Source organism: Myotis nattereri (genome assembly GCF_964212035.1).
Source record: "Myotis nattereri genome assembly, chromosome: 1".
NCBI lineage: Eukaryota > Metazoa > Chordata > Mammalia > Chiroptera > Vespertilionidae > Myotis > Myotis nattereri.
This window is the reverse complement of record NC_138075.1, coordinates 113416974-113429426: the sequence shown is the minus strand read 5'-3', so window position 1 is coordinate 113429426 and position 12453 is coordinate 113416974. Positions and strand designations below refer to the sequence as shown.

Sequence of the window (12453 nt, the reverse complement as noted above, 5' to 3'; positions counted from 1 at the left end):
GGAGGGACACGGGAGGTTGGCCAGCTAGGGAGGGATCACAAGAGGGCTCCAGGGCGTGTCTGGCCATCTCGCTCAGTCCCAATCAGTTGGACCCCCATAGAAAGCTAACCTACCAGTCAGAGCATCTGCCCCCTGGTGGTCAGTGCATGTCATAGCAACTGGTCGACTAGTCGACTGTCTGCCCCCTGGTGGTCAGTGCATGTCATAGTGAGTGGTTGAGCAGCCTTAGCATATCATTAGCATATTACGCTTTGATTGGTTGAACGGATGACCAGACACTTAGCATATGAGGCTTTTATTATATAGGATATGCATAGCCCATGGATATGGCCAATAGGGTAATGGAGACCTGGGGAATGGGGGGATGGGGGTTTGGGGAGAAGGAAGTGGGAAATATTTGTAATACTATCAACAATAAAAAATATATTTAAGAAAAGAGAACTATATTAACAGAGAGCTAGGGGCTTTTGAAAGTTGCATTTTTTAAATATTTGCTGATGTTTAACTGTTTGGGATTGTAGTAAAAATAAAGCATTCTAAAGACTACCAATCTCAATAAAATGAGAGGTGCCTTAATACAAGTGACTGAATCTTATTTCCACTAACTATAAAAGTTGTACAGATGCATGCAAAAATGCTTCATAAAGCAAGGTATGAAAGAGTCTATAGGATTTCACCAAGGCCCAAATCCTGCCCACTATTTTTTATATAATTTATACGCTTGAAAAAAATTAAAATAATACTTAAGGACATGTGAAAATTATATGAAACTGAAACTTCAGTGTCCATAAATAAAGTTTTATTGGAATACAGTCACACTCATTCAATTATGTATTGTCTATAGCTACATTTGTGCTACATAGTAAAGCTATGTAGTTAGAACAGAGGCCATAGGTCTGTAAGCCTATATGGACCTTTACAGAAAAACTTAACTAATTAATGCTAATGATAATAAGAATTAGGCAAGGTCTAATTAGAAATTATTTAAAAATCAAGTAAAATTCAGATTTTTATATTATCCTGGCTCAAAGAGAAATAAAAAGATCTCATGTAAAGAGGCAATTACTCAATAAATTACTCATTTTATTCAGAGGTTTTTCAAATACTAGGAAAAAAGATATAGCACAAATAAATCTACCTGAATCATCAAGCTTGGCCATTTTATAACATCCAATCTTACTTCTAAAATGGATTTAACTGAATGCATATAGTCCCTATTGGGTATAAATAAGGTCTCTCTTGTCTTTGATTTCTAAAGATTATTTGCATGAGTAATAAAAATATAATTATGAAATAGGACACCAATGGTTAAAAGATTTTTCATAATACCCACCTTTGGAAGGCCAGGCTTGAATTTGAAGTTTCTGTTTCTCCTAAAGAGACAAATCACACACAGAAAAAAAAACTATTGTAAAGATGAGTGATTTCAAGGTCTCTAATGAAACAACAGGTTATATACCCATTTCCATGACACAGATCATTTATATGAAAATGCTGTCTGATTCAACTAAGCAGGTACCTTTAGGAAGGAATGATAGCAAAATGACAACAAGGAAAGAGATGCCTGCTCTGTAATATAGGTATAAACAGACTTATGCCTGATAATCAATAATATAATGTTATATATTTAAAGCTTAAGTTTCATTTTCTTTTGGATGTTAACAGGTCTCTAATTTCTAATGACTACAGAAGTTTTGTTTCTGTCACTTTAAGAGTTTAAATAGATGCTTATATTTTACAAGACCAGTGCTCTAACCCCTGAGCTATAGGACCCGCTAGATGCTTATATTTTAATGAATTTTTTAAATGTACTTTTCACTAAAACTTACAGTTTTCCACTTTGGGAAATTAAAAATTTCCTTCTCCTTTTTTTGTCTTATTCATAATTCAAAAGCATACTTACATCAAGACCATTATTTTTTATTATGGCCACAGAAGGAAAGAAAATACAAGCTAATAATGATGAACGTGGGTTGGGGAGTCATAAAGACCTGGGCTTGAATCTAAGCTCTTTCTCCTACTAAGGTATGATTTTAACCTCTCAAACCTTGGTTTCATTACATGGTAATGTAAAATAAGAATGATAATACCACCTACCTCTCAGAGTTATTGTGAGAATTAAATTAGTAAATTCATAATTCTGGATTATAGCAAGATTCACATAAATTGAAATATGACACTGTTAAACAATAATTTGGGGATTAAGGAATCCAATTTAGTCACACCTCCAACTAGTGGTCCAAAACTATGCTTTGGAAGTATCTGGAATATGTTGATATAGGTAGCTAAAAACTTTTAAGTAGTCTACCATGCATGGTGTATCTATGTCCTCAAACCAATTGGATAAGTGTTATGTATCTATCACTCTATGTGGTACCATTCACCATTTCATAGAGAATTTTCCTGCCCAATCTGTTAGGACTACCAGAATTGAAGAACAATTGCTGTTAAAGACCAGGAATCTTAAAAAGGGCTAATAGTGTTTTCTCTCTCTGGATGTAAGGTCCATCAAAGAGCAATAAAGAATCATCTCTATAATGAGTATATATTCAACCATGATTCTCCTGGTGAGATGAAAACAAACAAACAAAAACATACCAGCTTAATAATATATAAGATTGAGAGCTCTAAATGTTGAGTTTTTTTAAATCTTGCTTTAACTCAAAATTCTACTCATGAAGTAGTATCTCCATCACTCCCTCTTTTGTCACCCAGGATTTTAAACCTGTCACATAAAGTAATCCACATCACTAATTAATACTAACGTGAGAATTCCATGGGCTCTTTCCAATAGTTTGCTGCTAGCTGAGTTAGCAAATATCCCATCTTTGTCAAGCAAGGAGGTGTTACTTGATAGTCTGCTCTGGTGAATCCCAGTTCTTCCATTCCAGGCAATATCAAATGTATCACTGTAAAAATTAAATATAGTACAATTTGCTTTAGTTAATTAAAACATCTCTAACACTCTAAACTGCTTTAAAAAGTAAAATGAAACTTTAAACATAAAGTTTTAATTTAGACAAAATGCTAAACAAGCAGCAAGTGTTTTTTTATCAGAGAGATTATCAATCAATTTAAAATAATCTTTTATTCATTCAACACAAAAAATTTTCTATAGATTCTAGCATATTTACATGCAAGTGTGCGTGTAAGATGACCAGATCATACAGCTGTCTTTAAATATATTGTAACCGTTTAACAATCAGTATATATTATAATGTAAAGGCGTTTGTCTTTGTTAGATTTTATAACTTTCAAATGCTACTGAAGGAATTTCCAATTCTAACAGGCCATCCCATTGTGGAATATTTCATTTCCTCCTGGGAGGTCTCACTATTACACACATGTCCACTAGGGCTGAACACTATTCTAGGCACTGAAGATATAGGAATGAACAAAACAAATAAAATTATCAGTGATTACAATAAAAAGAGTTAATAGGGGGCTTTCCAGGTAGACAGCAAATTGCATTCATAATGAATTCCTCCAGAAACCCATAAAAGCATTAATAACTTTTAAAGGAATAAATACTTAAGAGAATACACTAATACACAACCCTAACACATTTTTGAAATATGGAAAGCAGATGTAGAGAGTAAATAGCTTTTTCAGTAATAAACCTAAAATTGGTTGTGGGAAAAGTTAATAAGCATCTCTATTTACTCTGCAGGACTCCCCAAAGGCTCTGAAACTGGAAGTAGCAAGTATCTTTGGAAGTGGTGAAAATGTAGGTTAAAAATGGGAGCCCTAGTTGAAAGTCAGGTTAAGAAGCACTTCAAAATCCATGAAACCGGATGACCATCCCTCACTTACATAAGCAAGAGGATGAAAGAGAAAACCATGCACAATGGAGGATGGGTATGTTATATAGAAGTCAAAGGAAATACTGGAAACAGAGGTCTCAGTTTGTTACCCAGCTGGCTCCAGAATGCTGGCATCTGGGCTTCAGTTGACCCCTCAACAACACAAATTTGAACTGCACAGGTCCACACATTTTTTCAATAAATACTGTAAATGTATTTTTTTCTTAATAACATTTTCTTAACATTTATTTTTCTCTAGCTTACTTTCTTGTAAGAATAGTCATAATACATGTAACATATAAAAGCTGTGTTAATAGACTATGTTAGCAGTAGTTAAGTTTTTAGAAAGTCAAAAGTTATATGTGTAACTCTTAGTGCACAGGAGGGTCGGTGCCCCTAACCCCTGTGTTGTTCAAAGGTCAACTGTATAGTCTCCAGGCAGAAAATTAGAATAAACTTTTGTGTGAAATCTGACTATGCCAAGAGGAAAGACCCAAAGATACTGGTAAGTTCCAGAGACTACTTAAAGATTCCAATTAGCTTTTCAGTATCTCAGTCCTAAATATGAACAGTTGACCAAGGCTCACTAGACATCTGAAGGAAGTCCCTCGCATGAAACATAAAGATCAAACAATCATGACACAAATAGCTTGAAGGAAAAAGACTAGACAGGGAAAATAAAAGAATTTTTAAAGCTATCATTATTATCTTTAGAGAGTTGAGAGAAAATATTCCATGTATAAAATAAGAACAAGATGCTATAAAAAGTAAGCATAGAAAAGATAAAATTAGTAACAAAAAATGTATGAAAATTAAAATATGACACTAATGAAAATGCACTAGAATATACTTTCATACATTCAAAAATATTTATTGAGCACCAACTAGTGTCAAGTATTTTTCCAGCAGTGGGCATATACCAATTAACATACTAAAAGTTCTACCCTCATGAGGATTAAATTCAGGTGGAAAAAGACAAATAATAAACACATGACAAAATATATTGTATGCCGCATAACAAGCACTAAGGAGAAATTTTAACAGAAAAGAAGTATTTTTTTAAAATGTGAGAATGATAGTCTTTTTAATAAGGTAGTTAGCATCAATAAGGTTCCATTTACACAGAGATGTAATCGAGATTTTTTTTAAAAAAATCAAGCAGTTATCTGGGAGAAGAGTATTCCATGTAGAGAGAAGAAAAAACACAAAGTTCCAGAGGCAGAAATGTTGCTAATGAGTCTGAGATATATTAAGAAGTCAGCCAGATCATTTATTTTAACCTATAAGCTTAATCAGGTCAGTGTTTTGCTCAAAATCATCCTGTGTCAGACAATAGGGTGCTGAAGGCCTGGGGTGAGGCATGGAGTTGGGGGGAGGAGGGCTGGAAGGGAGTCAATGGGGGGGAAAGGGGACATATGTAATACTTTCAACAATAAAGAATTATTTTTAAAAAAATCATCCTGTGTTTTTCTCATTCCCATTAAAAGCCAAAAATTCTTATCCTATATAATAAAAGAGAAACATGATTGACCATCCCTTCACTACACTCACCAGCCAATCACAAGTGAGTATACAAATTAACCCAACAAAGATGGTGGGTTAATTTGCATACACAGGTGCTGGCGGAGAGTGGAGTGGCTTGGGGAACTTGGCTCCTCAAACCGCCAGATGGAGAGCATAGAGGGAGACCTGGAGGCTTGGAAGACTTGGCAGAGTGGGAGGCCATGGTATGGAGACAGAGCAGGAAGGAAAAAACAAGAGCACAGGGAGCACCAGGAATGCTGGGAATTGTAGTTCGGTGGCAGATGGATCTCCTACACCGGTGATGGCGAACCTTTTGAGCTCAGTGTGTCAGCATTTTGAAAAACCCTAACCTAACTCTGATGCCGTGTCACATATAGAAATTTTTTGATATTTGCAACCATAGTATAAAAAAGATTTATATTTTTGACATTTATTTTATATATTTAAATGCCATTTAACAAAAAAAATCAATCAAAAAAATGAGTTCGCGTGTCACCTCTGACATGCGTGTCATAGGTTCGCCATCACTGTCCTAGACAGTAGAGCAGTGGTTCTCAACCTTGGCTGCACATTAGAATCACCTGGGAATTTTTTTAAAATCCTGATTTCTGGGCCTCATCCTCCAGAAATTCTGTTTCTTTGTTACTAATGTTGTGGCCCCACCCCATAACAAAGAAACAGAATTTCTGGAGGATTAGGCCCAGAAATCAGGATTTTAAAAAGATTCCCAGGTGATTCTAATGTGCAGCCAAGGTTGAGAACCACTGCTCTAGAGCAAAGTGAGCCTGGAGCAAGTTACTGTTGCAGTGGGGGATGGAGGGAAACCAAAGGTGAGAAACATAAGTAAAATCAGAGTGTCTAGGAAAAATTAAAGGGAAGATATCCTAAAACTTCCAGGAAATCACCAATGAAGCAAAGAAAAAGAAAAATGCCTCTATTATTCTGTGAGCAACAAACCAAACTGAGTTGGGGTCTCAGACAATTCACTCATATGATTGCAAAGACAGACAGAAACTCCCAGATTGGAGAGGGCTCCCCTGAGGGCTCCCAAATTGGAGAGGGTGCAGGTTGGGCTAAGGGACCCTCACACCCACCAGTGCACGAATGCCGTGCACTGGGCCTCTAGTATAATATAAAAGGTATATGTTACATGGCCTCCTCCTCCAATTTTATCTCCTATCACTCTTCCCCAGCTTATTCTATCTCAGCCTTGCTGATAATACTTCCCAAATTGATCTACAGATTCAACATAACCTTATCAAAACCCCAGCTGCCTTTTTTTTAACAAACTGACAAGCTGATCCTAAAATGCATATGGAAATGAAAAGAACCCAAAATAGCCAAAATGATGTTTACAAAATACACCAAAGCAGGAAGAATTATAGTTCCTGATGTGAAAGCACACACAAAGCTGCAGTAATCAAGATAACATGGTACTGGCATAAGGTCAGTGGAATAGAATTGAGAACCCAGAAATAAATGCTATAAGTTATAGTCAACTGAGTTTTGAAAAGGTGTCAATATTTCAATGGAGGAAGAACAGTATTTTCTTTTTTTAAATATGTTTTTATTTATTTGAGAGAGAGAGAGAGAGAGAAAGAGAGAGATATGATGAAAATCATCGATCGGCTGCCTCCTGCATGACCCCTACTAGACATCAAACCCACAACCCGGGCATGTGCACTGACCAGGAATTGAACCATGGACCTTCTGGTTCATTGGTCAATGCTCAACCACTGAACCACACCAGCCAGGCAAGAACAGTATTTTCAACAAGTGGTGTTGAGATAACTGGATCTCCACAGGCAAAAGAATGAAGTTGGACTTCTATCTTATAACAGATACAAAAAATAAACTCAAAATGGATCATACATCTAAATTTAAGAGTTAAAATTATAAAATTCTTAGGAAAAAATATAACCCTTGTGACATGGGCTTAGGTAAAAATTTCTTAAATATGACAAAAAAGGATAGCCAAAAAAATAGATAAATTAGACTTCATCAAAATAAAAAACTTTTCCACTTCAAAACACTACCATAAAAAAGTGAAAGGACAATTAACTCTCAGACTGAGAGAAAATACTTGCAAATCATATACCTAATAAGGGAACTATGTCTGGAATATATAAATATATCACTCAAAAATACTAAGAGAACCTTATTTAAAAACTAGAGGCCCGGTGCACAAAAATTGTGCACTTGGGGTAGGGGGTCCCTCAGCCCTGCCTGCGCCCTCTCGCAGTCCAGGGCCCTCGGGGAATGTCCACCTGCCAGCTTAGACCTGCTCCCAGGGGGATCAGGCCTAAGCTGGCAGGCAGACATTCCTCTGGCAGCTCAGGAGCCCTCGGAGGATGTCCAACTGTGGCTTAGGCTGCAGAGGAGGCTCCTGCCACCACCACTGCACTTGCAGCCATCAGCCTGGCTTGTGGCTGAACGGAGCTCCCCCTGTAGGAGCGCACTGACCACCAGGGGGCAGCTCCTGTGTTAGAGTCTGCCTCCTGGGGGTCAGTGAGCATCATAGCGACCAGTTGTTCCTGGTCGTTCTGCTGTTAGGGTCAATTTGCATATTACCCTTTTATTATATAGGATAGGAAAATTACTCAGAAATAAAAGGAATGAACTACCTGACAGACTAAGCACTGTGTTTAGAGAAAAAAGTTAACCACAAAAAATTATTAAGAGGGTTAGGATGTATAACCCCAAAATATGCTACTTTGGCATAAGGATTATTTTTAGCTGAAAGGAACTGAGAATCAATACATAACAGGAAGAGTTAGTTCTCTGCCCTCAAAAGCAAGGCATAAATTCCCCTTTGTGAAGGTGTCCCTCTCTCTCTTGCAAGGAAAAGGAGAGCAACTCTTCTCATCAGACACATAGAACAGATAATGAGATGAATTTGCATAAACAAACCTTATGAAAATAACTTCCATTAGCTTCCCCAAATATTTCCGAGTCATTTCCCCACTTTTTAATCATTCCCTAAAACCAAAATAACCTTTTCTTTGTTAACAGAATATAAGACCCCAAGTATAACTGCTTCCAGATTTGCTTTTCTATGAATACTGATGCACATAAAATATTAATAAAAAACATTATAAAAATGTATACATGAGATAAAACTACAAAAAAACTACAGATACACATATATGCATATTTTGAATGGTGAATAAACTGTAGTTCAGTTAACATGAATGTACTAATGTAAATTTCCTGGGTTTGATAATGTACTACTATTACATAAGATGTCACTTAAGGGAAACTGAATGAAGAGTACATGAGACTCAATTAACTATTTTTTTTCCCTTTGTACTATTTTTGAAACATCCTGCTTTGAAAAATAGAACATAACCTTAAAAATTATTTTCCTATTAGTTCCTTATTTAAACTCTCTAATACTTTTTTTGAGTAGCCAAGTCAGTATCTTTATATTTTTATAGCAACTTTAGTTCTGTTCTTCTGGTTAAGCTTTTCATTAAGAGGGACAGAAGATAAGACAATAATCAAACATTTTAATTACAAAAATTTTCAGCACTATAAAATATTAGTAACAACCCAGATAACCAATAATTAGAAATAGGTGAAATAGACTTTGTTATACCCACTCAATGGAAGCCTATGAGGGCATTAAAAATCATGTTACAGAATAATATTTAATAGCATAAAAAGATGTTTGCATGTATTATTAATTTATATAAAATATGATTGTATTATCACAGTTTTGTTTAAGACAATTATATTTATACTTGGAAAGAAGAATACATACCAAAAAGAAATGATCTTTAATGGGCAAAGTAGATGCTTATACAGAAGACATATGAATTATCAAAGATGATAAATCACCAATCCTATCTAATAAAAGAGAAACATGGTAATTAGCTGTACCTCTGCTACCCTTCCCATTGGGTAATCAGGGCATATGCAAATTAACTGCCAGCCAAGATGGCGGCCAGCAGCCAGGCAGCTTGAAGCGAACATGAGGCTTGCTTGCTTCAGTGACAGAGGACTCCAACATTCCCCGCCTGCCGCTACCAGCCTTTGAGCTTGCAGTTTGAAACATTGTTAGAAATTTAGAAGCTAAACAAAACACCAGAAACCTGCTTTCAGCCCGCCGGGATCTCAGAGCTGGAGTTGAAACAGTGCTTCAATTATAGAACCCAAACAAAGCAGATACCTGCTTTCAGCAGCCGAGGCCTAAGCGCTAGAGCCAAGCCTCAGAGCTAAAGCTGGCTCAGAATAAAAAAAGAAAAAAGAAAAAAAGGAGCAGTTGGGAGCTTCAGTCACCCGCCAGCCTGAAAACAGCCCTCAGCCCCTCACCCAGACTGGCCAGGCACCCCAGTGGGGACCCCAACGCTGAAGGGAGTGTGACCAGCTGCAAACAGCCATCATCCCCTCACCCAGGCTGGCCAGGAACCCCAGTGGGGACCCCCACCCTTATCCAGGACACCCTTCAGGGCAAACCAGCCGGCCCCCACGCATGCATCAGGCCTCTATCCTATATAGTAAAAGGGTAATATGCCTCCCAGCACCAGGATCAATGGAGCCATGAGGCCTCCCAGCACCGGGATCAGCGTGACAGGGGGCAGTGCCCAAACCCCCCTATCGGCCCTACTCTGTGAGTGACAGGGGGGTAGTTCCCCAATCCCCTGGTAGGCCCTGCTCTGTGTGTGTCAGGGTGCGGCGCCCCAACCCCCTGATCCGCCCTGAACCGTGTGACAGGGGCGGTGCTCCGACTCCCCTATCGGCCCTACTCTGTGAGTGACGGGGGGAGTTCCCCAATCCCCTAGTGGGCCCTGCTCTGTGCGTGACAGGGGGGAGCTCTCCAACCCCCTGATCAACCCTGCTGTGTGCATGACAGGGTACGGAGCCCCAACCACCCTGATGGGCCCTGCTCTGTGAGTGACAGGGGGTGGCGCTGCAACCTCCCCATCAACCCTGCCTTGAGTGTGACGGGGCATATTTTATGTGCATCAGTATTCATAGAAAAGCAAATCTGGAAGCAGTTATACTTGGGGTCTTATATTCTGTTAACAAAGAAAAGGTTATTTTGGTTTTAGGGAATGATTAAAAAGTGGGGAAATGACTCGGAAATATTTGGGGAAGCTAATGAAAGTTATTTTCATAAGGTTTGTTTATGCAAATTCATCTCATTGTCTGTTTTATGTGTCTGATGAGAAGAGTTGCTCTCCTTTTCCTTGCAAGAGAGAGAGGGACACCTTTGTGACCATACCTCCGCTCCGCTTCCCATTGGCTAATCAGCAGGATATGCAAATTAACTGCCAACAAAGATGGCGGCCGGCAGCCACACAGCTGAAGTGAACATGAGGCTTGCTTGCTCCAGTAATGGAGGAAGCCAAGGTTCCCCGCCTGCCGCAGCCCAGCTCTGAGCTCCGGAAGCAACAATGTTTCAATTATAGAAGCTAAACAAATCCCAGATACCTGCTTTCAGCCAGCCGGGGCCTCAGAGCTTAGAGCGGCAGTGATGGCAACAGAGTTTCAAGTATAGAAGCTAAACAAACCCAGATACCTACTTTCAGCCAGCCACGGCCTCAGAGCTGGAGCCGGGCCTCAGAGTTGGAGCTGGCTCTCAGCTCCAGTGACAGCTATAGAAGATAAATAAACACCAGAATAAAAAAAAGAAGAAAAAAGAGGCTGGGAGCTTCAGTCACCCACCAGCCTGAAAACGGCCCTTTGTTCCTCACCCAGACTGGCCAGGCACCCCAGTGGGGACCCCCACCATGAACGGGGTGTGACCAGCTGCAAACAGCCATCATCCCCTCATCCAGGCGGGCCAGGCACCCAAGCGGGACCCCCACCCTGATCCGGATCACCCTTCAGGGCAAATCAGCTGGCCCCCACCCTATATCCTATATAGTAAAAGGGTAATATGCAAACTGACCCTAACAGCAGAAAGACTGAGAATAACTGCTCACTATGACACACACTGACCACCAGGGGGCAGATGCTCAATGCAGGAGCTGCCCTCTGGTGGTCAGGGCGCTCCCATATGGGGAGCTCTGTTCAGCCACAAGCCAGGCTGATGGCTGCCAGTACAGCAGTGGTGGTGGGAGTCTCTCCTGCCTCCTCAGCAGCGCTAAGGATGTCTGAATGCAGCTTAGGTCTGCTCCCCGCTGGCAAATGGACATCACCAGAGGGCTGCCAGGCTGCCAGAGGGATGTCTGATTGCCATCTTAGGCCCAATCCCCAGGGGAACGGGCCTAAGCCAGCAAGTGGTCACTCCCGAGGGGTCCCAGACTGTGAAAGGGCACAGGCCGGGCTGAGGGGCCCCCCTGCCCCCGAGTGCACAAATTTTTGTGCACCGGGCCTCTAGTCTATATATATATAAAAGTCTAAGCGACCGGCTGACCGGCCAACTGGCCAGTAGCTATGACGCGCACTGGCCACCAGGGGGCAGACGCTCAACGCAGGAGCTGCCGAGCATCAGCAACTTTATAGTGCCTTCTCCCACTCCGGGACCCCTCAGGGGATGTCAGACTGCTGGTTTCAACCGATTCCTGCAGGCTGGGCCAGGGGACCCCACCAGTGCACAAATCCATGCATCGGGCCTGTAGTATCTCAATAAAGCTATTTAAAGCAAGGGCTCAAAAATCAGGAATGCTGTAACTAAAATGCAATGTAGCAATGTCTTCTAACTTCTGAGGAAAATCATTCCAACCAAGAGTTCTATACACAGCCAAATTACCAATCAAGTGTGAGGTAATATTTAGTTATGCAAGGGAGCAACTGGAGGATTGACGGTTTAATTTCTGGTCAAGAAGTCAGGGACATGCACCTGGGTTGCAGGTTCAATCCCCATCTCTGGTCAGGGCATATGGGGGAGGCAACCAATCAATTATATATATAGACAAAGTAGACATATCTCACATCTATGTTTCTCTCCACACCCATCTCACATAGATGTTTCTCTCTCCTGCCCTCCCCAACCCTTTCCACTCTCTCTAAAAATCAATGGAAAAAATATCTATCTCTATATCTCTCTCTGTTCTCTCCCCCCTCTCTCTTCGACCCTAAGCAATGAATGGAAAAAATATATCCTCAGGTGAGGATTAACAGCAACAACAACAAACGTAAAAAGCTAAGCTACAAATTGGGAGAATATATTTATAAC

At 40.0% G+C, this 12453-nt stretch overlaps 1 protein-coding gene across 1 annotated transcript in view; it reads right to left on the bottom strand.

The window, feature by feature from the left end:
• Positions 1 to 12453, bottom strand: part of MYO9A (myosin IXA) — a 424596-nt gene that overhangs the window by 132394 nt on the left and 279749 nt on the right. Inside the window, exons 17-18 of the mRNA XM_081084933.1 lie at positions 2766 to 2909; positions 1334 to 1373 (exon numbers count right to left, since the gene is read on the bottom strand). Coding sequence (XP_080941059.1) covers positions 1334 to 1373; positions 2766 to 2909 — 184 coding nt within the window. The remainder of the gene's footprint in view (positions 1 to 1333; positions 1374 to 2765; positions 2910 to 12453) is intronic.